The sequence below is a fragment of the Desmodus rotundus genome, chromosome 9, assembly GCF_022682495.2.
Source record: "Desmodus rotundus isolate HL8 chromosome 9, HLdesRot8A.1, whole genome shotgun sequence".
In the NCBI taxonomy this organism is placed as follows: domain Eukaryota; kingdom Metazoa; phylum Chordata; class Mammalia; order Chiroptera; family Phyllostomidae; genus Desmodus; species Desmodus rotundus.
Window position 1 is genome coordinate 90,166,677 of NC_071395.1, and position 27,903 is coordinate 90,194,579.

At 55.1% G+C, this 27,903-nt stretch overlaps 1 protein-coding gene and 1 long non-coding RNA gene across 6 annotated transcripts; one reads left to right on the forward strand and one right to left on the reverse strand.

Annotated features, from left to right (window-relative positions):
* Positions 1-7,702: 7,702 nt before the first annotated feature.
* LOC123477953 (uncharacterized) lies at positions 7,703-16,729 on the reverse strand. 3 transcript variants are annotated; one of them, XR_008425150.1, is made up of 5 exons: positions 16,641-16,729; positions 13,365-13,515; positions 11,328-11,476; positions 10,828-10,955; positions 7,703-10,346 (listed from the first exon to the last, which is right to left on the reverse strand). It is a non-coding gene; the product is annotated as an uncharacterized lncRNA (long non-coding RNA). The 3 variants fall into 3 exon arrangements; XR_008425151.1 differs by having other exon boundaries at positions 7,703-8,306; positions 10,202-10,955; XR_008425149.1 differs by having other exon boundaries at positions 7,703-10,955.
* Positions 15,787-27,592, forward strand: CYB561 (cytochrome b561). 3 transcript variants are annotated; one of them, XM_053911379.2, is made up of 6 exons: positions 15,787-15,916; positions 23,402-23,613; positions 24,356-24,454; positions 24,635-24,738; positions 25,177-25,334; positions 25,527-27,592. In XM_053911379.2, the coding sequence occupies exons 2-6, from the start codon at positions 23,415-23,417 to the stop codon at positions 25,717-25,719; spliced, it is 753 nt and encodes a 250-aa protein (XP_053767354.1). In that variant the 5' UTR covers positions 15,787-15,916; positions 23,402-23,414; the 3' UTR covers positions 25,720-27,592. The 3 variants fall into 3 exon arrangements, with proteins under 3 accessions (XP_053767354.1, XP_053767356.1, XP_053767355.1); XM_053911381.1 differs by lacking the exon at positions 15,787-15,916 and adding an exon at positions 16,690-16,825; XM_053911380.2 differs by lacking the exon at positions 15,787-15,916 and adding an exon at positions 22,370-22,601.
* Positions 27,593-27,903: the final 311 nt, after the last annotated feature.

The following is a 27,903-nucleotide window of genomic DNA, read 5'->3' on the forward strand; positions in this document are numbered from 1 at the left end:
TGGCGCTGTGACAGTGACTACAGAACATCGGAGTTAGGGCCTGAGTTTAGCACAGGACAGCCGCTGCCTCCTTGAAACATCATAGATGCAAAGGAAATTTGGGCTTAGATGATACTCTAAACCGCCTGGTTTACATGGAGCAAACTGATAACAGGGCTGGCTGGGGGTGTCACCTGCATCTCCATCATGGTCACATTTCCTGTGATGGCTTGTGGGATTGTACAGCTTCTCCTCTGTGAGTTCCAGGAGGACAGAGGTTGTGTCTGCCTCATTCTCTGGTTTTTCCAGAGCTCAGTACGGTGCCTGGCACAAACTAGGCCCTCATGCAAGGAAGGGGGAACAGAAAGGAGGGATGCCTGACATTCACATTCAATCCCTGGGTGGCAAGCCCACAGCCTCCTGTGGGAATTGAACGGAGTGCTGACCCTCACTGATTCGGCATTTGCAGTGAAACCGACACGGCAACCTTGGTTCCAATGAGTGAGAGTTAAAAATAACTTCTATTTTTAGGTCTTATTCATGATGGAGAGGTATAATAACCAGAAGAATACGCTTTACATTTGGATAGAGCTCCAGACCTTGCTAAGTTCTTTTGTGTAAATAATCTAATTTGATATTTACAATAACCTCCAGAGGCAGGAGAGAGATAAGGCCCTTTGTTCAGGCAGCTTCCAGCAAAACAATGGAGGAGGTCTGAATGCTGCGGGAGAATGTAATGACGATGAGGCCTGACCCGCCGGGAAACGCAGTCTGCTTGGGAGATCCCTCACCTCTTCATTGCTCTTCTGGGGAAGGGAGGGCCACCAGGTAGCAGACTTGGAGGAAAATATCCCTTATAAAATACGCCCAACAATGGAATAGAATTGAGTGCAGGAATAAACCTTACATTTATGATAGGTTGATTTTTGGCAAGGGTTCCAGGACAATCAAATGGGCTAGTAGGAAAGGAAGAAAGGCTTTTTACCAAATGGTGCTGGGGCAACGGGATTTCCACATGTAAAAGAATGAAGTTGGATCCCTTACATCATATCATTTACAAACATTAACCCAAAATGGATCGTGGAAACATGGGTATAGTCTTTGTGACCTTGGATCAGGCAATGGTTTCTTAGACGTGACACCAAAAGTACACGTTACAGAAGAAAAATTAAACTGGTTGTCATCAAAACTAAAAACTTGTGTGCTTCCAAGGGAAACATCAAGAAAATGAAAAGACCACTCACAGAGTGGGAGGAAGCATGCATGTCATAAGGGACTTGTGTCCAGAATAGATGGAAAGGCTTACAACCCAACAATAAAAAGACAGAGCTCAGTTAAAAATGGGCAGAGGATTTAAATAGACATTCTCCAAAGAGACACACAAATGACCAAAAATCACATAAAAAGATGCTCGAGTTCATTAGTCATCGGGGAAATACAAACCAAACCACAATGAGATACCACTTCACACCCACCAAGACGCCTAAAATAAAAAAGACAATGACAAATGTCGTCGAGGACATGGAGAAATTGGAGCCCATACTGTTGGGATTGTAAAAAGGAAAAGCCGCTTTGGAAACCAGATCGGCAGTTTCCTTAAAACGTTAAACGTGGAGTTACCACGTGACCCTGCAGCTCCGCTCCTGGTTACGCAGCCCAGAGAAGTGGAAACATGTCTGCACAGAAACTCACACACAAATTGGAAACAATCCAAATGTCCATCAACTGATGAATGAATAAACAAAATATGGTACATTTATGCAATGGGATACTGTTAAGTCCTAAAAAATGAAATATTTCTGCAATAAGGAGGAACTTCAGAAAGATTACACAAAGCAAAAGATGCCAGTCGCAAAAGCCATGTGTGTGTAAATCCATTTTCGTGAAACGTCTGGAACAGGCAGATGCACAGAGAGAGAAGGTGGATCAGTGGTGCCGGGGGCTGGGGGGAGGGCTGGGGGGGGACTGCCCATGGTATGGCGCTTCTTCATTGGGTGACGAAGAAGCTTTAATGAGATTGTTCCTGGTGGTTGCACAACTCTGTGAATACACTGGAAACCACTGAATCGCACACTTTAAAGGGGGGGATTTTAGTCTCTGAATTTTATTTCAATTTAGCTGTTATTAAAAAATATGCCCAAATGTTCACTTTCATCATTCTACATTCCTCAAGGAAGTCCTGATCACTGGTCTGTTTTCAGAGGCGCTGTGGTTCTCTCACTGAAACCCCTGTTTGTTTGGCCCAAACCACCTGGCTCTCAAAGCCCAAGCATGAACAGCTCTGGTCTGCTCAACCCATGCTAAACTCTCCTTTCTCTATTTATTTAGCATTAAGTCACGTGGACACCAAAAGCAACATGCAGGGGAAATAGCGCTGGTTTAAGAGACAGAAAAATCTGGGCCACACTCGAAGCCTTATCACTTTGTACCCTCTCTGAGCCTGTTTCCTCATGTGCAAAACGGCCTTAAACATTTCTACCCATCCCCGCCCCCCCCCCCGGGTTGTGGGAAGATGGAGACAGATCCTTTGACAGTTGTTGTACAAAACCAAGATATTATCATCAAAAGCATTGGCCAACATTCCTATATGCAAGGCCCTGGGCTGAGAGGGAAATACAAGATTATTGCCTTTAACGTAAAACTTGGGGTGAAGGGAAAACGAGCTCTCTGGGGCTAAGAGCTTAAGGTTAGTATAAACAGTAGATGCTCAGGGACCAAAGAGGAAGATGACTCATGCTGGCTGGAGGGGACAGGCAAGACAGCTTCCCTCTGAGGGAGGCAGGCAGGGCTTAACCTCAGAGACTCAGAGAGGGTCAGGCCTCCCGGGCAGAAAGCTTGAGCTGGTGCAGAAGTGGGAACGATAAGATGGAGCTGGGCGGGGTGAGAGGAGCCCCACAGCGCTGGGAAAAAGGTGTCATTCCTGTCCATGTTCACGAAGGATCCACTGCAGAGGTAACCTTACTAGGGGCAAACCCAGAAGGGGGTTTAAGATTTGAGGTTAAAAATAAGAACATGGTGACTCGAGAATATGACACTTGATGTGCCTGGTGCAGGTGGACGGAGGCAGCAAGCCTTCTGGGGGGTGGATGAGTGGACAGCACAGTGGTTCATAGTGGGGTTACTTGTCCAACTCTACATTTGGGTTCCATCTCTCGTGTGACCCTTGTCAACTTACTAACCACTTGGTGCCTTGGTTTCCTCATCCGTGAAATGCAGGTAAAGTGGTACCTAACTCATAAGATTGACAGCAGGTTTAAATGAAGTTCTATAAAGTGCTTAGATGCCTTGCTCCATAGGCATTGCCTGACGTTATTACGCACGGTCTTGTCCCCAGCACCCACGTGGCACCCAGTGCGCGGGATGGACCGTTAACGTTGGAGTGGAGGAAGGAGGCACTATCAGGGCAGATACCAGGCCTGGCTCTACAGAAGGGCCAGGGCTCAGAGCGTGCCTTCCCGGGTCTTGGCTGTGGCTGTATTTTGGTCCTAGGGCAGCTGTCACAGCCCCTCCCACACTCACCCAGCAGGGATGAGGTGGAAAAGGTGGTTAGCTGTGAATATGCTGCACTTGAGGGTGAGGGGCACTCAACACCTCCTGAAGATTATCTGGGGTGGATGTCTGGTCCAGCAGCATCCTGAGACAGGAAGCAGGCACGGAAAAAGAGCAAAGGATCTCATGACTGCAGAGGGGGAGGGGCCCGAGGAGCCCCACTGTGGCAGGGGGGAGAAGAGCCACCTCCTCAGTCACCCACCTCCGCACAGCAAAGGACCAGGGCCCTCCAAAACCGAGTCCTCGTCTCCTTGCTTTCCCCACACCTATCCTGCTTCTAGGATGTTCCTCTTCTAGGAACATGCTTTTCAAGGCATCATCACCCCTTTCAACTCCTCCCTCTTCTTCCCCCTCCATCCAATCAGCTGCTGCCTGTGTTCCATCCCTCATCCCTTCTTCACACCCCTGGATCCCACTTCTCACAGTCTCTACTCCTCCTCACCTGCACCCCCTGCACCCCTCCCCCCATGGTTGCCTCCCTCCACTGCCTCTGGGCCTTCTCAGTTTACTGATCACTTATCTTTGCTGGTCACTCGGAAATACAAATGCAGTCAGGGCACAACCCAACCTAAACCTCCCCTAGGAGGGAGTCTGGCAACCTCTGCTCACATCCTGGAGCTGACCGGTGGAAATTCCATTGTTTCTTCTGCTTGAAATGTGAATCTTCCAGCGACTGCTCTGATCAACTCCTAGCCCTCCTTTCAGGGCACAGCCCAAGTGACCCCCTAGCAGGGGCCCGCCACCTCTGTGAGAAGCGCTTGTAAACATCTGGGGAGTCTCTGTCAGTGAGGACATCTCCGACGGCGTAAGCGCCATGGCCTCAGGAGAAATGTGTGGAGGAACGAGAGAAAGAATAGCAGGGAGATGTTTTTAATGAAGACCAGGCAAGATTAGGCAATAGGACACAGGACAGATATGAGTCCAAGATTACTCAGACGTTCCTGGCCTGGAAGGCGGACATGGGTCATCACTGTCCACAGCCATGGCAAAGCTGGGCCTCACCCTGGGCCTGATGTGGAGACATGTGCCTTCCCTGACCCGGCTTCCTGGGAGTCGGGGGCCTGACTCCCCCAGGGCAGAGTGCAATGGAGACGCGGTCCAAAGAGACTTACTTGCCACAGGGCATTATCCTTGGAATGTAACATTAAGAAAAACAACATCTTTGACATGAAGCTGTGGGGAGAGCTAAACACAGACACGAAAGTTAAGAAAAGTTTTCCAGCCCTGACTAGTGTGGCTCCGTGGGTTGGATGTTGTCCCACAAACCCAACGTCCCCCCGTTAGATTCCCCATCAGGGCACATGCCTGACGTTTGCAGGCCATACCCCTGGCTGGGGGCATGCGAGAGGCAACTGATCAATGTTTCTCTAACACATCAAAGTTTCTCTCCCTCGCTTTCTCTCTCCCTGCCCTTTTCTTTTAAAATAAATAAATAAATAAATAAAATCTTACAAAAATAGTTTTTCAAAACATAGGTGTGAGGAGTCAAAGCAGCGAGGTTGAATTCTATAGTCAGCCTGCATTTAGAGGGAGAAATCAGATGCGTATAAACAAGCGGTAACTTTTCACACGGAAAAGGTCTGCCGGTTCAGGACGCACCACAGGGCTGGCGAAGCTGCCAGAGCAGCCTCGAGCCTCGAGCCTGCACCAGTAGGCTCTCATATGAACTGCATCAGGGGCCCTCTGTGCCGTAGCCCAGCCCTGGGGGTTTCCTCAAACATGGGTGTGCAGTTGATGAGATTCTGGAAAAATCTGCAGTCAAGTCACAAGAGGATGAGCAGGTACAGAGGGATCCGGGAACCATCTCTTCCCAGGAGTCTCTGAAGGTGACAGGTTTCTGCTGGAGAAAAGGAGAGCCGGCAGACGAGGATGCTACCTCTCACATTAGAGGGTGATTATGTCAAAGAGAAGAGACTCGCTCAGTGTTTTTCTAGAGAGCAGAGGGAAGAGCAGTGAGTGGGAATGATGAGGCAGGAGGCAGAGTCAGCCTAAGAAAGCACTTTCTAACTCTCAGAGCAGTCCACCCACTGAGGCAGTGAGCTTCCTGTCTCTGGAAATGTTCCAATGGAGGGTGATGTCACGGGTAATGTAGACATCATTGGCAAAAGAGCAGTGGCTCCCAACCTGTTTTCCCTTCCACACATCCCGTTGTTAAGAAACCTCTTGTTTGCCCTGGCCGGTGTGGCTTGGTAAGCTGGACCATCTGCCCACGGGTTCAATTCTCGGTGGGGAGGCAACTAATCGATGTTTCTCTTTTGTATCAGTGTTTCTTTCTCTCCTCTCCATCTCTCTCTCTCTCTCTCTCTCTCTCTCTCTCTCTCTCCCTCCCACCCCTCTCTCTTCCTCTCTAAAATCAATGAATGTATCCTCAGGCAAGGATTTTTTTTAAATCCCATCTTTTGAAGTACTATGTCTCTAATAAATTACGCGTGTCCAAAGTAAAAATGACCCCATTTTAACAGTCAAAACCCCTATCCTATCAACCCACTGACGCTTAGGGCGGCCTGCGGCCCACGGGGCAGAGGAAGAAGCGGCGCCGGGGAAGAGAGGTTGCCCCTTTCGCCGGAACTGCCATGGTCCAGCAGTTCGCCGAAATGACCAAGACAGAGGGGACCGGGAGAGACACCACTGCGCGTCCTCCCGGCCTTTCAGAAACATGCAGTTGTGCCTTTGGCCACATACACGTGGATCTATGAGAAAGGTGGTATTGTGGACAACAAGGGAACGGGCACTGTTCAAAAGGAAGGCCCCACAAACGTTTCCATGGCGAAACTGGAGGAGCCCGCAGTGTGACCCTGTGGGAAACAAACAAGTTAAGGGCAAGACGTTTGCCAAGAGAACTACTGGACATACTGAGCATATTAATTACTCCAAGAGACGAGATGGCTTCCTGAAATATGTGAAGGGAAACGAGCAGAAGGAGAAGGAAGCCGAAGAGAAAGGGACTTGGGTTCAGCTGAAGGGCCAGGCTGCTCCACCCGGGGAGGCGCGCCTGTGAGAACCGGTGCAAAGGAGCCTGAGCTGCTGGAGCCCATTCCCTACGAATCCATGGCTTAATAGGTACTTAGAAAAAAAAACCCTCTGGGCTGTAAAAAAAAAGAAGAAGAAGAACAAGAAGAAGGAGGAGGAGGAGGTTGTGTGGGAGCTGGGGTTTGAGGAATGACAAGCAGACGCAGGGAGGTCTGTGTGGCGGGGAAAGACTAGAGGTGAAAAGAGAAGCTCTGGGATGAGCGTCTGAGGAATGAAGCGGGACTGAGATGGGGCTGGAGGGTGCAGATCAAGGGGCTGTGGGCTCAGCTCCGCGGTCAACAGGCGCTGGGCAGGCAGATGGCAGGTGTGATGGGTGAGCGCGGGTCACAAAAGGAAAGAATGGACAAAGTCTGGTTACTTTAAAAATTAGACCTTCGGTTATCAAAAGATACCCAAGAAAATCCAAACAAGTCACGAACTGGGAATAATACCTGTCACGCATTTAAATGATAAGGGGCTAATATCTAGAATATGTAAAGAACTGTAGGAATTAATGAGAAAAAGAAAAAGACAGGCGAAGGAAAGGAACAGAATCGCACAGGAGAGGAAGCACAGACGCCCCACGGACATATGGAAAGATGTTCCATTTCATTTAGCAACACAGGAATAAAAGGATGCCATAGCCACCAAATGGGCACCAGCCTGAAAAGTGGACAAGACTGAATGTTGCTGAAGGCGCCGAGCAATGCGGGGGCTCTCCTGTGCTGCCGGGGGCGGGGGGGTGCCATCCAAGTCAGCATAACTCTTTTAGAAAGCAGCTAGACTCTGGACACCCTTGACCTTTGGCATACCCTTGACCTGGCAATTTCACTCCCAGGGTGTCCCGAGAGCAATGTATCTCTAACTGTTATGAGGACCCGTTTTTGTTTCTGTGTTAATTTTCAATCTGTTGAGGGAATAATACTTTCATAACGTGTGATAAAAATGAAATCCTAAAAAATGAAGTGAACAAAAAAACATATAATATACAACCCCTGATATTTTATTATTAAATTCAACAGACATAAGGTTACCTGTGTAGACACCAAGGAGACACGTATGAGAATGTTGCTGGGAAATTGTTCTGTAACAGAGAAAAACAAGAAGTTACTCTTATGTCCAGTGACAGGGCTGGCGGCATTGAAAACAGGTGAACGGCACAGTTTCTGAGACGGGTTTCTCAGAAACACAATTGTGAGGAAAAACACCAAATTTCAGAGGACTCTAATATGACGTCTGTTTAAAAACAGTTTTATTGAAGCATAATTTACATTTCCGTGTTGTAGCATAATTCACCCATCTTATGTGTATGATTTAATGATTTTTAGGTAATTTAGAGAATTGTGCGACTATCACACTCATTTCAGTACCTTTGCCTCACCCCCCAAATAACCGCGTGTCCACCGGCAGCCACTGCCCGTTCCCACCCCCCGCCGCAGGCAGCCGCTGACCTGCCCTCTGTCTCTATGGATTGGGCTTTTCTGGACATTTCACTTAGGGGGAATCTTACAATCCGTGGTCTTTGCATCGTGGTTTGGGAGCACACCCGTGTTGCGGCATGTGTCAGAGCTTCATCCCTTCTTATTGCCAAATAGCTTTCCGCTGTGTGTAGGCACCACTGTCGTTTACCCTCTCGTCAGCTGACGGGCCTGGGCTTGTTTCCACGTTCGGGCTACTTCGTCTAAGGTGGCTGTGCGCGTAAGTCTTTGCTCAGACATGGTTCATTTCTCGTGGGTGCATATCTAGGGGACGCCCTTTTAAATACAGCTCTAAAACAAGAAAGGCTAAGCAGTGTGAGACTCTGCATACACACAACGTCCGGAAACCATTCCTGGACAGAGAGGAGGACGATAAACACAGGGGTGTGGGCGGGGCGCAGGTGGGGGCGGGAGGACGGGGCTGGGCCCACAGAGCAGCCAGGCGCAGCGCGTCTGGGGCATTCATTTTATTGTTATACTTCATGGCTTACACATACACCAGATGTCATGCGCGCACATACTGATATTATACATAATATATGCTACTAATAAGAAAACACTTTTTTTTTTTTTAAAGAAAGGAAGCCTGTCTCCATGACCCTAACAATTCCACTGGGTTCTCGTCTCAGGAAAACCAGGCCCCTATTCTGGCCACTCGTTGCTTAGCCCGCTCCTGGCTCCCGCTGCTCCAGTCCTACTGCCACCGTCCCCAGCTTGCTATAGAGCCTCGCCGTTCCTCTGGCCCCTCAGGCTCTGCTCCCGCCAGTCCGTCTAACATAGAGCTGAGAGAATGGATGCTTGTCCTCAAGTGTGAATCTGATGACAGCATTCAGTCGCTGAAAACCCTCCCCTGGCTCGTCCTCACCTGGGGGACAAAGTCCCCACTCCTGAGAGTAAAGCCCAAAGTCCTTCCTGGGGTGGCCCCTGCCTCCTGCACGCACCCAGTCCCTGCCCTACCTCCACAGCCCTTCGATCAGTCCCCTGGTGGGCCTGGCCCCTGATAAAGTGCTCAAGAGTCAGCAGTAAAGGGAGGAAAACAAGAATCGTGTGGTGTACAAAACAGTCAGCCTCTAGCAGCTGGGTTGCAGCTGTCCTTTCTGGGTTATAATACCTTTTATTCCAAATAGCCTTTCTGTTCTTTTGTAGTTAAAATATTATTTCTTTCATAAAAGGGCGAGGAGAGAAAATGAAGTGTTTTCGATGCTGTCCTTACTTGACATCTGTGTTCTGCAGAAGCTGGCCCCCCTGGTGTGCCTAGCCGACCCTGACCTCTTGGGGCCCCTGCGCCTTTCCTTTCATCCCTTCTGCCTGGAATGCCCCATCCCCACCCTGTACTTGGTCACTACCCATCGTCCTTCAAGGGCTGACCTGACCTTTCTGACCCCAAAGCCCGCCATTGGCGTTCAGCACAGCACTCAGTGAGGAGGACCGCTGTGACCTGCGCACCTGTCTTTCCACGGAGCTGCAGGACGGTAGAAACCGGGCAGCCTCACACTCACATTTCACATTTCCAGGGCCTGGTGCAGCCCTGGTCACCCGTGGACAAGGCAGGTTTGCTGAGAGCCTGACTGGAATGAACGAATTCCAGGCTCCTTTGCAGAGGGCAGGTGTGGTGGTGGTGAGGGGCTGTGGGGGGTGCCCAGGCCTCCGCTGGCCAGCACGGCCATCTCTCTCCCGCTAGGGCAGCCTGGCTGGGTGCCAGTGACCCTCTTCCCCCACCAACCCCACCAACCCCCACTGGGGCCCAGCTTGGAACTCGGGGGCTCTAACTGGTCCCAAGGCCCTCCCAGCACCTGTGTGTATCTTACTGCGGCTGTGTGTATCTTACGCATTGTTCTCTGAGAGGGGCCAGGAAATGAATGAGCCCGCCCACACTCGGGACACGGGGGAACCTCCACCAACAGGAAGACAGATGGAGTGAAGCGAGCGAGACCATGAGAAAAAAGCTGTGAAAGAGACAGCCGGAGAGAGACAAAACAGGCCTGCGGTGACAGCAGAGACAGAAACTTGGGGACCGGCGGAGAGGGGAGAGTAGGAGGGACAGCTGCCATCCACATGAGAGCCGGAGCTGGGGTCTGGCCAGCCTCCCGCTGGGCTGTGGCAGAGGCACCCTGTTGGCCTCGAACAGCCTCCATTGTGGGGCCCAGAGCACAGAGGCAAAGCCATCTTTGGGGCCCACCCCTCACCTCTAGACGTCTGGGTCCTTGGCCAGGCCCTCTGAACGCCCAAGAGCCCCGAGGAGCCCTCTGCCTGGCCTCTGCCCACTCCCAGGGCCCTTCAGTAAACAGACCCCCTCTGCAAGGCATTGTAGATGGGTCCGAGGAGAGGCTCCTAGGAGAGAAAGTGGCATTTTGTTCTTTCCTTACCTTGGAGTAATTCGCTTTGTTTTAGGAAAGCCTCTTGAGAGGGCCTTGGAGGCGGAAAGCCCCATGTTGAGGGGAAGGTGGCATTGGACTTCTGTGGCCAGAGGTCACCTCCTGTGACCCCTTTTCTTGACAGGGGGATGGGTGGGCTGACCCACATGCAGAGGAGGAGGAAGTAACGGAGAGCCGGGACCCTCTGTCTTTGCAGACCTCCTCTGAGGGACCGCAGCTGGGAAGCTGCAGGACTTCTGGGGAGAAACCCATCCCTGGAGGAACCTGGATGGGTTGGGCTCTGCAGAGGGTCCAGTCTTCTGAGGGAGGCCTGGTGCTGACCCGGGCCACGCCCCCTGCACCCCCCCTACCACACTCCCCCCCTGTGCACTGTGGGGAGGCCAAGGGGGCCAGGAAACAGAGCGCGGGGCCACTCACGAGCCTAGGAGCGGGCTCACCGGCATGGGCCATCGCGTTTGCTGGTGCGGCAGCCACTCAGGCAGGCAGGTGCCGCCAGGCCTGACTTCTCAGTGGAGTGTGCTGGCCAGAACTGAGCCCTGGTGTGTGTACGCACGTGGGCTTGGATCTGTCAGACAAAGAGAGGCCCGTGGAAGGGGAGAAAACTCCTCAAGATGAGTGGGAGCACCTGAAGTCATGCTGTTAGGACTCGACATCGCCCCTGACGCTGTAAAGGCAACTCACCGCACAACGGATGACGGGTGTGGGGATGGGTGATGACTTAACACTCGAGCAGTACTCCTGCCTTCTAACAGGCTTAGGCCCCGGGGACCATTTTTGGGACCTGGGTCTTTGGGGTGAGGCCTGGAACCAAGCCCACCCAGAATACCTGAGCTACCCGTGGCTGTTAAGGGCTGGAGGACCCAGCTCTGGCCTTGCTCCAGGGACCGGCCCCTCGGGGACCTGCTGAGCGGTGTGATTCTCCCTGGCACCAGCTCACCTCTTAGGATCTCCTGCTGGCTGGGAGTGTGGCTTCTTGAGTGAGGGAGCTTCTGAGCTAAGGTCAAGGTGCCTTCAGATCTAACCTGCTCTCAGCAAGGACCAGCCGGCCTGATAGGCACACTTGAGACAGGAGGCGATGGCCAAGGTCTGGAGTGGTAGATGGGACGGAGACAGGGGAGGAGCAGAGCAGGGTCCACGAAACCTCAGACTCAGGACAAGTGGCTGCTGACTCATGGTGACCTCAGAAGTCACCTGGGATTATGCCCTCATCAGGGAAAGTGCCTCATGTGACCACTCCCTTCTTTCTGCTCTTCTGGGTTCAGCTGAGGTCCTACTCTGGGCGAGGGCTGCCACAGTGCCACAGTTGGGGAATTCGGCCTGTCCCTTTGCCCGTCTCCCGCTCGGGGCATCCTCTGGGCTGTGGCTTGGTCACCTGCACTTTTGGCTTAGAGTGGCTACCGCTTCCTCGCTGCAACCCTGGCACAGGGGACTTGCTGCAAACCAGGCCAAGAGTTGGAATGGCTTTAGGGCCCGAGATGAGAACTCAGAGCTGCCATAAGCCTTGAACAAAGGGCAGAAGTCCCTGTCATGCCATTTATGGCTGGCTCGTGGAGGTGATTAGATGTCTTCAATATCAGCAGCTCTGCCCCCTCCCTCTCCAGCCTCTGCTCACACCACCCAAGGTGGCGTCCACGCCCCACCCCAGACTGCACACTCTTGCTCCCAGGGGCGTTTCTTGCTCTCCACAATGCGGATAGCATGCACATAGCAGGTCTTTGATGGTTGCTGATTGGCTGACTGACTCAGGGAGGAAAGCAGGGAGGAGGGGATTGAGGACGGACTGGGACACAACCTCCTCATGATTTCCTTCCCGGAGGGGACAGCTGGCCTGGTGAGTGTGATGCTGGACTGGTGCCTCCTGCTTGGGCCACTCCACCAGCCACAGGGCACACCCTCTGGGCTGGACAACCTGGCGGTGCCCTGCTGACTGTGACCCAACATCCAGTTTCTGCAGAGCGTGGTGGAACGTGGTCGTGGTCAGACACAGCTCCAATGATGGGCTTATGGACACTCAGACGCTCCAGGACACACTGGCGGCGTCCCTGCTCCACACCTCACGTGCCCAACCTCTGCCCTCTCTAATCACTTGTTTACATTCCTGCTCTTCCTGCTCACTTCTCCGGTGCTGGGGAAAGAGACGTGTTGGGGGCAGGGCCACGTACAGCCCTGCCTCAGGGACCTTGCCTTTCCATCCTCTTCCCTCATTGGAACTGCCTTACCCTAGGTCTTCACCTGGCTACACCCCGACTCCTCTCTCTGCAAAGAGCCTCCCCCAGCACCCCCCAGCAATAAGCTGTGGTGCTCCAGCCCTTTCTCCTGCTTTATTTTCTTCATGCACTTGTTGCGCCATGCAGTTAGGTCTCTGTGTGTGTGTGTATATGTGTGTGTTTACACGTGTGTACGTATGTTGTTTGTTAGTTTCCTTTTTAATGATCTGTTTCCCCAACTTTGCATAAGTCCCTGAAAGCAGGGACCTTGTCTGGCTTTTCAATCACTCTCTCTCCAGGGCCTAGAACAGTGCCTGACACAAGGAAGTGGGCAATAAACCTTTGTTGAAAGAAAGGAAGGAACTGAGGAAGGAAGGGAGGGAGGGAAGAGAAACCGACTTCCTTCAGACCACCCTGCCACCCCCCACTCCCAGCTGCCCTGGGAATTTGGGAAAGGCCACCCCTTCGTTGCCTCCCACCTTGGGGGCCCAGTGCTGTCCTGCCACCTCCTGCACCAGGCTGTTCCCACACTGCTCATCCCTCTCACATCCTGTTCCTTTGGGGTCTGGTGGAGGTAGAAGTCGGCCTGACTGTCCCAATTCTTGTTGCTTCTCCAGCCATCCTGCAGTATTATTTTGGCTCTTGGGCAGGTAGGTCACACCTGTCTGTCTTGTTTCCCCAGGCCAGACCAGTCTCAGGGTCAGCTCAGGACACACAGCCTTTCATTTCCCTCAGCCCAATCCCCTTGGAGGTCCCAGGTGACTCACTGTCTTCATTGGTGGCTCAGGAAGCTTTGTGGCCAATCCCCGGCCTCGCTGCCTCTCCGCCTCTCCTGCCACCGTCACAGCTGCTCTGCTGGGTGCTCTGGCTGCTCCTACTGGGACCACCGTTTTCTGGCCCCCTCTGCTCCCCCTGAAGCTGGAAGATAGTTTTTTCCCCTGAGTGATTATAGTTCCATTTTAAGCTCATCAAAGTAGCCATGCACTTTCCCATTCGAACTAGTTTTCTTTTCAAGGAAGGTGCAGAAGTTCCTCAGCCCTCTGTGTACTGGTCAGGGTGTGTGTCTTTCAGTCATTTGCCAGGACAAGGTGGCCTCCCCCAGCTGGGGCGGCGTGCTGATGCAGGCACTGGCCCCGGCGAGGCCTCGTCCACCTCCTTCCAGCACAACAAGCTCTTGCTCCTTTGGCTGTCTCTTTGGCCGGGGACACTGCTGCCCACTCCCTGCTGTCCATTTGCCAGGTTAACCCCTGTCACCCGGTCACTCTGTGATTCTATGCCACACGCCCCAGAAGCCTTCCCTGACCCTACATCTGTTAGGTGCTGGCACCTAACGCCTGGGAGAATGAGGCTGTGCCTGTTGCATTAAATGTTGTATCGCCAGCGATGCCCAGCATCGGGCACATGGAAGGGACTCGATAACACTGTTGTAAGAATGAATGACTTTTGTGAGTTTGCATCTTACACGGCCTTGGGACTGCAGCCTTCATGGCTTATGCCTTCGGCGTTCTCTGCAGCCTGAGGTTAAGGCCTCCGCCTGAAGTGCGTGCTGCATAGGAGTTAACTGGGTGTTTCTGCCTGCTGCGGGCCGGGGAGCCGCACCGACCGGGTGGGCCGCAGTGGCCAGGAGGCTCCTCTCCGGTCCTCCCCACACGAGAACAAGAGTCGGAATGCCAGATAAAATACAGGACACCCAGTTAGACTTAAATTTCAGATAAACAACAAATACACTTTTAGTACATTACATGTAACATGCAGGACATATTTATGCCAAAAAACATATTAAATTATAATTTAACTGGGTCTCCTGGATTTTTCTTTCTTTCTGAATCTGGTGACCTTAGCAAGGGCGGACATAATGAGCCAGGCACTGGGGGACCCGAGGACCTGTGTACCGGTACGTTCTGCTCCCTGTCTTGCTTCTTATTGCTCTTTACATGCCTTTGGCCAAAAAACAGGGTGAGTGCAAGGCATGGGGTCCCAAAACTGTCACTATCGCTCTTAACCCAGGGTATCTCCCTGCATTTCAACCCTGCCCCACAGCTGCTGGACTGGATGGTCAGGGAGGGCCTCTGTGTGAGTTGAGACTGAGCCAAATGACTGATGAGGGGCGGGGCGTTCCAAAGGAGAGGTGGGAATGAACTTGGTGAGTCTGAAAACCATAAGGGCTGGTGCGAGGGGAGGAGTTTGCATGGGAAACGTCCTGGGCCACGTCCTCAGTCCCCAAGGGGCCTTGAGGCTGCTCTCCTTGCCCATTCCCACCCCAGTTGTAGGGTGACTTCCAAGGCAGGAGTCTCAGCAGCAGGGAGGGGACAGGAAGGGAGAGTGAGTGTTTGACATCCTGGGTTGGGGATTCTGGTAACAGGGGGCAAGGCCCCAGACCCTGGTACTTGACTGCAGTGTGGTGACATCACCTGCTCTTTGAAATGGTTGGGTGGAGCCATGAACCCTTAGAGCTAGGACCCCTTGCAGCTGGTCCCCATGAAGGCAGCCTATGTCACTCGGAGAGCCACCTCTATCCTCTCTCCACTTTAGGCAGACCCCTGAGATCACTCCTAAAGGGGGCTGCATGGCCATGGTGGGGCGGTAGTGGTGAGAGGGTGTGTGTGGGGGAGGGGAAGGACCGAGAGGGCCCATCCCAACCCAGCAGGAGTCTCTGTCCTGGCTTTCGAAGGGGCTGCAGCCTCTGCTCCTCCGCGTGCTCTGCCCACCCCAGGAGCGGCTCAGTTCCACATTCACCTCACAAGGTGTTGCCTGCTGCTTGCCTGTTGGTACCTGAGGAAGCTGTTTCTTAATTTAAAATGTCCATGAACTCCCTTCAGCTGGAAAGCTACTCCAGCAAAGTTTATGTTCATGGAGGGTTTAAGCTCAGTCCGTCTGAGGGGGTGGGCCCAGCGGTGTTTGTGCAGTGGGCATCCTTGGGTGATTTGCCTTGTGCTTGAAAGTATGTTCTCTCTGTAAGGGGTGTGACTCCCCAAGGCCCCCTTGGGCCACTGCCCTTGGGAGGCCCACAGTGCTGGGGACAGGTGGGGGAGGGGTGTTCCTTTGCTGAGGCTCCCTTATCTGACCAGGGGAGGAAACCCCTTTTCTCTCCCACCCTCAGGTCCTTGGCAAGTCTTGCCAGGCATTCAACAGGAAAGAACCTTTTGTTCTGAACTTGTGGGAAGTTCCAGCTGGACTTGTTATCTACTCACACCATTTCCTGGGAAAAAGAACCTGGAGGGGCTGCAGTGGGGGCTCGCCTTGGCTTTGTACCCTCCCCCCCTTAGCGGCTGGGGCAGGGGAAGCTGCCTGTGGCAGTGTAGGCCTTCCTGAGAGGCTGGTAAGGACTGATTTTGTATCCTTAGGTTGGTTGGCCTGGGGGTTGGGTAGTCTGTCTCAAGCAAAGGCTTGGGTAAAGGGGCAAAACGTTACCGTGTGTTTTGGGAGGGACTGGGAAAGAGGGGTGTCCGGCTTTCCTGGAGACTGACATCTCCCTCTGGGCTGCAACGTAGACCAAGGCCTGGGCAGTGTCTGACACCTAGTGGCCACCTGGGCCCAGGGCGGGGGCGAGGGTAGAGCCGAAGGTGAGAGGGAAGGAAGGGAGTGAATCTGGAAGCACGGAGACCTGGCCCAGGCCCGCTGCGCTCCCGGCTGGCATCCCTTCCCTCTGCGCCTAGGCCAGGGCCCTGCGCAGCGCATCTCCCAGCCTCGCCCGCAGCCTCTGAGTTGGGCCTGGGCTGCAAGGGCTCCGTCCACACCCACGGGGTTGCAGGCTCCCCCACGCGGCCCCGAACGTGGGAGACCCTGCAAGCCAGGTCGCCAGGCCCGGATTTGGAAGGGTACCCGCGTTCGGGCCCAGAAGGCCGGGTCCCAGTGGTTGCCTTCTTGCCCCGCGCCGCAGCCCCTGCCACGCGGGCGTCCAGGCCTGGGCGGGATCTGACGGGGCCCTGCTCCGAGATCGGGGGTGGGGGGGGGTGGGGGGGTGGGCAGTTGGGGCCCAGTCCCTGCCGTGAGTGACGGGACGCGTCGGGGCACTTCCGGCCCCCCGCGAGCCCCTGCCTGACCTTTATCGCGTCGTCAGCCTAGCTGCCAACCCGCCACCACCGCCCGGTCGCCATGACGACTCCGGGACACCGAGGGCGGCGCGACTCGCGGAACCGGCTGAGCAGCCCAGGCGCTGCTCACGGAGCTCGTGGGCCGGTGGTGGGCGGCGCGGCGCCGACGAGCTCGCGGTCGGGCGCCCGGCCAGGTAGGCGGCCCGGGCCGGTGGGGGCGAGGCGTGGCGGGGGGCCCAGGTGTGTGTGTGGGGGGGCGGCGAGTGGGGGGAGGGCGGGTGCAGGTGAGCCCCGATCGCGCGCGCTGGAACAGGCCAGGCTCCGGGAGCCGCAGCGAGTCTTTCTCTGCCTTCACCTGCCTCCACACCTGTCTCTCATGTCACCTGCTTCTCCCGGCTCGGGGGCCACCGGGCAAGTCCTGAGGTTACAGAGCTTGTCCCGTTCCTGAGCCTTCGGCCCCCGAACTACCTCTGTGGAGTCTCTGCGGAAGTTAGAATGGAGGGGCCGGGGGCCCTAACTTTATCTATGGGCCTATGGCTAATATTGTGCCATGATCTATGGCCAGGGTAGAGGCAGGGTGGAAGACGGAGAAGTGGATCACCACCGTTTGTCAGGACTGGTCATTTGAAACCTGAAACGGAGACTGTCGACCTCCCTCTGCCCCAGTAGCAGGGCTGACATGTCTAGACCCCCTCCTTGCTCTCCTCTAACACCTCAGCTTCTTGGTGTGAGAACAGGAGTCGCGCATTTGGGAAATCCTGACTCCTTGGGTTGGCTTTGGTGCGCCCAGAACTGTGGGTACAGGGGGTGCAGAACTGAGCTGAGGGATCAGCTGCTGCCTTTGACACCTGAGGGACGGCAGGGCTACCTCCCCTCCCTGCAAGGCCTTTCCCCCAGGACACCAAAGAGATCCATTGTGGACCCTGGGGTCCTGACAGGTCATCAGAGGCTGGCACCTCTCCCAGGTCCCTCCACCACTGATTGCCCCTCTCCTCATTCACTGTACCTCCATGGTCTTTGCGGATTTCCTAAGACTGATTATTAAGTGAAAGTCCATCTCAGTCTGTCTTGATTCTGTTCCTGTATTTTCAGAGCAAATTAAAACAAACAAAAAAGCGTTGCCAACTTCTTGTAGATACCTTGATTTCTCTTGTGAAATCGTGTTGAGGCAGAAAATAGGGGCCACTCATAATTGTCAAGGTGAGCCCCACACAGAGAAAGGGTGTTTCAACCACGCCCCTTCTTAGGAGGAGCCTCCTGAACCCCTCCTGGAGCCACTCTCTTGTCCCACCGCTTCGCTGCCCTACCGCCTCCCCTGGGCCCGCAGAGCTCCGAGTGGTTCTGCAGCAGCAGAAGGCACTGGTGGACTCCTCACCCCGGACCCAGGGGCTTCTGCTCCGTGGACAGCTGATGATGGACAGAGTGGGAGTGTGGAGTTATCAGAGAGGGTCTTGCTGTCTGCTGCCACCTCACTCTCCGTAGCTCCAAACCTCATGTGTCAAGGGCTTTTGATGTGCGACTCTTTCTATTAAGACCAGATTTAGTTTTTGTTAGATTGCTGTTGATTGAATGCCTACTGTGTGTCAGGCACTGTGCTAGGCATGGGTACTTATTTATTCCACTGAGTCTTTGCTTCAGGCCAGTAAAGTGGATGAATCTCAGCATCCACCTGCCTTACGGGTGAGGAAGCAGACTCAGGGAGTCTTGGCTTGCCTGGGAGCACACAGTCACAAACAGCGGGGCTGGCTTTGCGGTCACATCCCCCTGACCAGGGCTGCAGGGCGACTTTCATGGGCCCCAGGCGCTTTTGCCTTGTGCGGACCCCTTCCTCCACACAAATTGTATTTTACAACTGTGCTCGTCTAAAGTCAAATATAGTCCAGGCTGGGTTCAAAATAACCATTTTCTTCAACCCCCAAATTTATTTTTTTTCACACAATTTTAACAGAAATACAACCTTTTGGAGGGTGGGGGGCCCCTACAAGTAATGGGAGCCCTGGCACTGAGTTCCCTGTACATAACGGAGGAGCGGGGTCAGTGTCTGGCTTTCAGCTCTGCTGCTTCGGTGGGGGCTGCTTGGATGTGGGGTGATAAGAAAGTGCCCCATCTAGCAGCCCAGTCCTCATTTGGCTTCTCTTTTATCATATTCTAGGACACTCTAGGACAATTAAGCTTTCCCCCCCTCCCCTATCAAGAAAAGATCTACCCCACCCCTAACACAGTCTATTCTAACTCAGTTAAATCCCTGCTGCTGATAAGGAGGGCAGTGGCCAGGCCCCCTGCCTCCAGGCTGCAGGACGTGGCAGTGTCTGGTCCCCACAATGAGATTAGGCCCAGTGACGTGTAATGAAACAGTGGGCATGGGGGGGGAGAGTGGCGCCCAGCACGTTCCAGCCCCGAGGCACCTCCTGTCCCTGTCGATTCCATTAAGTGGAGTCTGACTCAGGTGGCTGTGGGAGGGGAGGACGGACTGTTCCAGGAGCTGCCAGAGATTTGTCACTCAAATCCGGTGCTCTCACAGAGGAAGAACAGTGGCCATGTAAGGGGCCACGTGAACCCCCTCTCATCTGAAGGCTGGTCTCCTGGGCAAAGGAAACCTTGGGGATGGAGAGTGGCTGCTTCCAGGCCCTTGCAAATGCCCACATTGTCGCTCTGGGAACATAGGATGCCCAAGAACAGCCAGAGTTGGGGCAGGGGCAACCCAGTTAGGAGGGAAAGATAAGAGGGTGTTCTTGCTGCCCAGACTGGGAAATGAAGGAGCATGACCCAAAGACATTCGCTCACCAGGGAGTGAATCTCAAATGATTGATTGCCAGGTTTCAAATGCAGACGTGGTTGTGGGTAGGTCCGTTCCACCCAGCCTCACTGAAATGTCTTCTCCGAATTGCCCAGCCTCAAGGGCAGTCCCCCCTTGCACAAAGATGGGTTGAACATTTTGTTGACCCGAATAAGGAGCGGGGAAGGGCCATGGCTGAGGGAGTCTTTCCGCTCATCGTCTCTAAAACTCAGGACCACTCACTACTGTGTCTTCTCTGTAAGTCTGGATGTTCGCGCCTGGATCTCACTGACTGTGAGGTCGCCCATAGGCGGGAAGGCACAGGCCTGCCAGAGGTAGGCTGGTCTTGCTTGGTGGGAGTTTTCCTGTCACCCCTCACACTTGGGCTTAAAATCACCCTCCAATTGGAAGGGGGGCGGCAGGGACAGCTTGGGCCTCCGTAATTCCAAAGGTCATCCTTTATCTCTCGCTTCCTCCTGGATGCCTAGTTACCTGCAGCCCAAATGGACCAGGGGAGCAATTGACGTGAAGGTCTTGCAGCTGGCTGGCTTGCCCCCCACCCCCACCCCGTCACCCCTTCTCTCTTAACCATCTGTTCCCACTCTGCTGTGTTTTTCTCCCAGGAGAGTCCCAGGGGACACCAGTGCTCATGTGATGTAGGTTTAAACTGCCTCAGGGGCATGGTCCCCGGGGGGGGGGGGGGAGGGGGACGAGGACACAGGAGGAATGGGTGCTGGAATGAGCAAGGTCGCAACACCGACAGACAGCCGATCCGCAGGCTGTGGAGAGGGCATGCCACTTGAGTGCGTTGAAGTAGGGAGATACTCTTCACCTGTACAGCTCAGAGTGCTCTCGGAGGCCTGAGTTCACTCGTGGCTTGAATTCTAACTGCCCTTTACTTTAAAATCTGTCTCTGCTCTGCACCGTGTCTGCAAGCCCCTTGAAGGCGGGCCTTCCCTGGGCAGCTGCAGCCTCAGGCAGAGTGCCTAGCAGGGGGGAAGTGCTCGGGGGACAACTGAGCAGAGCAGCTGTTTGCTGCTGATAATTTTGGGCATGTCATTTACCCTCTTTGAGCCCCAATTTCATCCATCCAATTGGGATACTACTGTTATCACAGCGTTATCGCAAAGATTAAATGGGAGAATTGGGAGGTGCTGAGGACAAAGTAGGGGTTCCCTAGTCACGAAGTCCCCTGTCCTCCCCGTAAACACCAGCACGCGTCTCCGCCCACTCTGATTTCTGCCCATCTCGTTCAGAAACTGGCCGGCTGGAAAGCGCTGGCTCTGGCTGGCTCCCCACTGAGTGGCTCTAGAGTGATAGTCCTTTGCCACCCTGAGCTCCCACTCTGTCCTTGGTATTCATCCCACTCAGCAGAACGAAGTGGCAGGCCCATGAGGCAGAGCAGGCCCCTCTGTCCTTCCTAATTCAGAGCTAATCAGATTCTGCCCGCCCTGGGCTCTCTGGGGGTGAATCTAATAAAGGAGAGAGCAGCATTTCTCTTCAGGACATTTTCCTTGTTGGAGTCGGGCAAGGCATGAGGTCCCTGGGGACACGCAAGGAAGAGTGAGGCAGGCTCCCTGCCTTCAAGGGTTCACAGGTGCTTTAGCAGAGAGGCTGGTGTGAGCTCAGGAAGGCGGGACACCAGCACAGGTAAGCAAGCTCCAGGCCAGCCTCGGGGACACAGAGGAGACGGGTAAAGTGATGAACAGAATATGCTCATTTCAGGTCGTGGGGAAAGTGGGCTGGGGAAGTGGAGGAGGGGCTGCCGCAGGGAGCGGGAGTGTGAGCCGTCAGGAACAACACAGGCGCTAGAGCCGCAACAGCGACAGCCTCCCCTGGGTGGCCGGGGGCTGCAGACGGAAACCGAGTGAGGGTCACCTTCCGGAGCTGGCATTTCCCTGGCAAGGAGTGAGCAGATGTGTGTGTGGCGTGGGCTCATGGCTCTGTCCCCGACGCCCGCGGGTCAGATGGACTGAAGGGGGCGGAGAGATGGGGCAGGAGCTCCGTGCCCTGGCTTGGTTGGTGACAATGAAGATGGCCAGGAGGGACTGACGGTGAGGCCTGGGGGAGAGGCCCCAGGATCCGGTGGCCTGTCGGCAGAGGTGGCAGGGCTGGGACCGGGAGGACAACCGCACTGGGTACCTGGGTGGCCAGGAGAGGAGTGTGACTTTGAAGGGACTGAGTCGGAGGTGGTTGAGGGTGTCCGGGTAGAGATGTTAGTGGGCAGTAAGAAATGGGGCTTGGATTTGGGACAGAGGACAAAACTGGCACTAGATTTCAGAATCACTAGTGTAGAGGTGACAGATGAGGACAGAGGCAAGAGTTCCAGATGGGGCTTCATTGTCTGCCGGGGCTTCTGGGAACAGTGCTCCCGCCTGCCTTGGGAGGGTTTCTGGAAATGACCTGACAGACGGTACGGAAAACCTGAGAAGGAACCCGGCCCTGCCCTCGGGGCTCCACTTCTCCGCTAAGGCGTTGGTTAGGCAAGTGCGCAAAGATGGTCACATCGTGTCTGTTTAGTGAAAAACTGAAGGCTAACTAAATGTTGAACAAGTAAAAAGATATGCATGATCTCTCAGTAAGTTAAAAAAGCAGGTTAGAAATTGGAGTGATCCTGTTTAAAGAACGTATAGACATTTCTAGAAGAAAAGCATGTAAGGATGTAAATCAAAGTGCTGAGTTTTTATACATTTTTGCTGATCTGTGTTATACCGTAGGGAGTCTGTATTACTAATACCACCCCCCACCTTTACATGGCGGAGTTGCCAACAGTTGTCAGACCCGGCGGAGAGAACTGGGGTGAAGACAGCCAAGCACCAGGGGGACGAGGCCGGGCTTCCTGGACACTGGTTCCCGAGCAGGAAGGGTGGAGAGTATGCTCGGGATTAGAGGTGTTATTCCCCAAAGTTTGTTGGTCAACCATCTCTGCTCAGCTGTCACCCTCTGCTGATAAGGAAGGAGAAGCAGGATGTTTTCACAGCTGCTGGGAGGCGCTGGGCCCCAGGGCAGGAGAACCGACAGAGTCAGGGTGAAGTGGCCCCGGGTGAGGCTGTGGAGACACTGGGGGACAGGGCTGAGGAGCCCGGAAACACACCCCTCCGTGCACCCCCGGAGCAAGGCTTCCCGAGCCATGCGAGCCAGCCGTTCCTGCCTGTGGAATGGGAACGGTGGCCTGCTCCTTCGCGCACAGGAAGGTGCGAGCTAAGTGCTGTGCACAGAATTCCCCATGAGCTCTGAATGGTGGGGGCTCCCCTCATAGGTCTCGTTTCTGGTGCCTTCAGTTTTGGAAACTTCACCTGAGGAGGGAGGGCAGGTCCAACCTGCCCTAGGTGGGAGGGAGAAGAGGGGGCAGGAAGGGGAAAAGGCTGCTGGCTACTCCTGTCCCCCAGGTCCCATCAGGCACGGGGGTCCAAGCACATCTCTCCCCCATTGTGCTGGAGGTCTGCTCTTGGGCTGGGCCTGGGCCGGGGGCCAGGCAGGACCCCTCTGCTCCAGTTTCGAAGTCAAAACCGGGCATGGGGGAGGCAGGCTCCCCATTTCTCACACCAGATGTACTTTATGATCCACCCGGAAGATAAAAATGTGACTGACCCTGTACCTTTAAGGAATTTGCTCATTTCTCTGTATTTCATCTGTGAACCCCACCTGAGAAAGCCCAGGACCTCAGGAAACAGAAGGAAGCGCAGGCATTGGACCCTCCTGTCTCCCCAGAATTTGGAGGACCTTCACTTGCACCTTCTTCGCATGTGGAGCTGGGTCCATTGTGGAGCAGGACAGCTGGGCCCTCCCACTAAGCTGCTCTGGGACTCAGAAAGTGGAGGATGGGGTGGATGGGCCTAGGAGGGGGGCTGGTGAGCTTGCATTATTAGCATTATCGTATTATCGTATCAGCACGGGGTAGGGGAGAGGGCGGTAGCAGGTCTGGGGGGCCTGGGCTGATCAGTCACTCAGAGGCTGTGGGCAGCCCCTCTGAGCTCTGCTGTCTCTCCTGCAGCTGCCTCCTCAGCATGGAGAGCCCCGCTAGCCCCAGCACCGGAGCGCTGCCCTACTATGTGGCTTTCTCCCAGCTGCTGGGCCTGACTGTGGTGGCCATGACTGGCGCTTGGCTCGGCCTGTTCCGGGGCGGCATTGCCTGGGAGAGCGCCCTGCAGTTCAACGTGCACCCCCTGTGCATGGTCATAGGCCTGGTCTTCCTGCAAGGAGATGGTGAGTCCTGCCCGGTTGCCCTGGCGCCGCTCCTGAGGGAGGTGCCTGTGACCCGCTCACCCTGGAGGTCTCTCCCTGTTAGACAAATCTAAGATTCTAGAAAAGACAGAGAAGGAAGCTGGATTGGAGCCTGGGAACACTGGGAATCCAAACAGGGGGCCCTGACGTTGGTGGATGGCACCTCCTTTCCCCCTGGTCGCAGCCCTTTCACCTCCTGTTTCGATAAGGAGTACCCACGGGTGTGTGCCTCACAGGGAGAAGGTGGGAACCGGGCTGGGAGCTGAGCTGTCTTCTGCTGTCTGAAATGGGGGGGGGGAATGTGAGGAATGCCGGACTCGGCAGCCCTCTCTCTGGGGGAGGAGCAAGGTGGTGCTGGCCCCCAGCCCGCTTGCTGTGAAAGTAGTGACTATCTGGTCACCCTTCATATTGGACTATTCGAGGACCATCGTAGCTATAAGGGGAGCCCGGAAGCTGGGGGACAGCTCAGTGTGACTGCATGATGGACCTAAAACACAGCCTGGAATACACAGGACACCTGACAAGGTGTTGGATGAATGGGGCACACAGGGCCTGCTGGGCCTGTGGAGGCTTCCTTTCTCCTCCACTTCCTGTGGCCGGGGTACCCAGAGGAGCCCTCGGCTCACTCGGACCTCCCCTCCGCCAGGCAGCTGCTGGCTGCCGGGCAGGACCGCCTGGGGTGGGGGGCGGGGGAGCACACGGACTTCCCTTGTTCACCCCGCAGCCCTGCTGGTTTACCGCGTCTTCAGGAAGGAGGCCAAGCGCACCACCAAAGTCCTGCACGGGCTGCTGCACGTCTTGGCTCTCATCACCGCCCTGGTGGGTGAGTTCCTGGGCGAAGCCCTCCCCCCCTCCGCCCACCTCCCCGTCCCCGACTCCAGGCATCCCAGCCAGGACACTGGCTGCAGGAAAGAGCCCAGAAGGCCCAGGTAGTCGGGTTTCTCTTGGATCACCTCACCCGCTCCATCAGCCTGTCCTCACATGTCCCCTGTCTGTGGTCCAGGCCTGGTGGCGGTGTTCGACTACCACAAGAAAAAGGGCTACGCGGACCTGTACAGCTTGCACAGCTGGTGTGGCATCCTCGTCTTCGTTCTATACTTTGTGCAGGTGAGTCCTTCCAGCCCCACAGCCATAGCGGTGGGGGTGGGGGGAGGGGGAGGCAGGGGCTGAAATTGTGCGTGTGCCACAGAGGGCCCATTTTCCAGCGGGTGCACCCACAGGTGAAGGGGGTGCTTTAGTACAGCCGGATGCTGCTTTCAGATTCTGAAATGGGTACAAAGCCAGGACTTTACAGGTGATGGGGCCTCAGATCCCCGCATCCTTTCAGCTGACACGCACATCATTTGGCCACAGGCCCGGCGATCCACGGGCCAGGCCTCAGGCCAGGACCTTTCCATAAGTGCTTAGTGTCCCCACCTCCGCCACCGCACTGCTCTTAAGGTGGAGAAAACACGTGGGTGGGTGGAGGGGTTTGCAGCCTGTCTAGGTGTCCTCGGGTGGGTCAGACACAGTCTGGCCCAGTCCCCGCCTCACCTTTCCTTCCAGTGGCTGGTGGGCTTTAGCTTCTTCCTGTTCCCGGGGGTGTCGTTCTCTCTGCGGAGCCGATATCGCCCCCAGCACATCTTCTTCGGCGCCTCTATCTTCCTCCTCTGTGTGGGCACGGCCCTGCTGGGCCTGAAGGAGGCGCTGCTGTTTAAACTCGGGTGAGTGTTCTGCACCCCGCACCTCTGCCTCCGGAGCCAGTCCTCTGTGGAGTCAGCCACACAGTGGCTTTCTCTCCAGGTGGGGCGGAGGGGCCGGGGTCGCAGGAGGCATCTTTCTGGCTCCGGGGCAAATGACGCGTGGTCTCACGGTGACCCCGTGGGTGGCTTCTCCCTCCCACCCTGACCCTGCAGGGCCAAGTACAGCACGTTCGAGCCTGAGGGCGTCCTGGCCAACGTGCTGGGCCTGCTGCTGGTCAGCTTTGGCGTGGTCGTGCTCTACATCTTGACTCGCTCCGACTGGAAGCGCCCCCCGCAGGCTGAAGAACAAGCGCTCTCCATGGACTTCAAGACGCTGACGGAGGGCGACAGCCCCAGCTCCCAGTGACCGGCTGCGCTGGGCCTGCGGGGAGGGCGGGCCGGCTGTGGGGGCCTCCTCAGGCCCGGTTCCGACAGGACAGGCGTCTTTCCCACAGCCTCTGAGGCTGCCGGCGGGACTCCCGACTCCCGGGGTGCCGGCCGCAATTGGGGGCGCAGGGGGTGGGGGCAGCGCGCCCTTCTGAGCAGTGATTTTCTGGGCTGTAGGGCTTGGCCACCTCTGCTTCCCCCTCCTCGCTGCTGCTTTAGTGTCCTGTTAGTCATGTGCAGACCCCTGCCCATGTTGTCCCTGTCGCTCCCTCAAATGGAGCAGCTTTGCATAGGCGTTTGGGTGGTCAGTCCCTGTCACAGAAACTCAGATCCCTAAAGGAGACAGAGAGCGCCCCCCCCCCCATCCTGTGGAGGCAGTGGGTGCTGGGCTGTGTCCAAGGCTGTGGGAGAAACCTGGGGCCCCAGCAACAGGCCTGGCAAAGTCGAGACTTGCTTTGTGTGGCTGAATTCAAACAAGGAGTTTTGCGAGCCTGGGTGACACGTGGTCCGAATGGGCCGGGTGTTTGGCAGTGGAGCAAGTGATATTATGTGTAAACTATGTTGGTGTTCAGAGCCAGGTCCCCCGCAGAGGGGAGGGACTGGCCCCTGGGAAGCTCTGGAGATGTGGCTTCGGCCCAGCTGTGCTCTTGAGCCTTCCCTTCCTTTAACTCTTGGGCCCCCAGACGGCTTTGCTGGGAGAGGCGATGGGGCACAGGACCTCAGGCAAACCTGCCCTCCGCAGCTGAGGGCAGCTGGAGAGGGAGGAGGTGGCTCCCTGTGTAGGCGGGTGTGGGTGGTGGCTTACCTTGTGGTGGGGCCTGTGGTTCCCATTGTCCCCACCCTCAGGAGCCATGGCAGGCACTGCTCTGACCAGAGGCTGACGACACAAAGCTTTTTTAAAATAAAAAGCTGCTCCACTTGCCCCCTTTCTCTTTCGATGGGGAAGGCGGGGGTCGGGGGGTGCCACCTTCTGTTCAGGAGGACGGCCTCACCGCCCTCACCTTACAGGGCCCTTCTCTGCAGGATGCTGGGACTGAGTCAGAATGACATTAATCCCCCAACCCCACACCTGTGCCGTGTTGTCAGCTGAGTCACTGTGTGGCTGCAGTTTAGAAATAACGTGATTATGGCATTGATCTCGTGTTTCTTGGACTTGGCGACCGCTCTCTCCTTGTTTTCCTTGTTTTGTGGGCTTTGAGGAGCATGACACAGTTCAAGACACACAGTTTAGGTAAGTGGAGAAATTAGTAACATTTCCAAATCTGACCGTCACTTTTTTTAATGGTTGCCTTTTTCACAGCTACACGCTGCCTTAGAGAAAGGGGCTAGTCTCCTCTCCCACTGGGATCTGCCACGCTCAGCGTTTGCCCTGCGTCCTGCTTCAGGCCCTTGTGCTTCTCAGCAGGTGGCTGTGGTCCAGCGCCCTCCTCCTCGGGCTGCGGGGCTGCCCAGGCTCCCCCCGGCCTCTCCGGGCTCCCCTGCAGCTCGCCTGACGAGGGTGTTGGTTCGGTTAGACTGTGCGCTCGGCAGGGGTGCCATCAATTCTTGCGTCACCTGGTACGCACTTGTGCCGTCGAATGTTTACATGTGAGAAAACTCCACCTTACACAAACTACCAAAGTACAATTGTGGGTCTCCTTTGCCAGAATGCCATAGAGAAACGGAACCTCAGGTTTGCAATAGAAGTCTGTCAACCGGTCTGTTTGCCAAAGTGTATGTTGGATGACTAAGCAGCAAAAAAGCCCCAGAAAGCTGATCCGTGGTGGTTTATTTTATTTTGCCTGTGACCAATCTTTTCTGAAATACAATGTAGTGTTGATGCAACGGATGATTTAATAAATGTCTACAGCAGATGTCTCTCCTGTTACCTTCATTTCTTGTGACAATGAAAGGAGCCTGTGCTTTTAGCAGTCGGGTGCACGGAGGTGGTTCTACTAGGGTGGAGAGAAACAGCAGCCCCAGGCTGGGCGCAGAGGCAAGTGGAAATGGCCCATAGCTGTCCAGTCTCTGGACCAGTGGTGGGGCTCTTCCACGTGGCTAGGGAAGCCTTTTCTCACCGTGAGATGGCCTGGAGGGTGGAGCCGTGAGGGCCTGATGAAGGCCGCGGCAAGAGCTTTCCCCTAGTATTCCATTAACCTATTTTCTTTTTAAAATGTCTGTTCCT

What these genes read in the sequence shown, in the direction of transcription:
- CYB561 (XM_053911379.2), top strand. Translation starts at nt 23,415, where the DNA reads ATGGAGAGCCCCGCTAGCCCCAGCACCGGAGCGCTGCCCTACTATGTG. An exon ending in GGTCTTCCTGCAAGGAGATG is followed by an intron (nt 23,614 to 24,355) that starts GTGAGTCCTGCC and finishes TTCACCCCGCAG; the next exon opens with CCCTGCTGGTTTACCGCGTC. An exon ending in GCGCTGCTGTTTAAACTCGG is followed by an intron (nt 25,335 to 25,526) that starts GTGAGTGTTCTG and finishes CTGACCCTGCAG; the next exon opens with GGCCAAGTACAGCACGTTCG.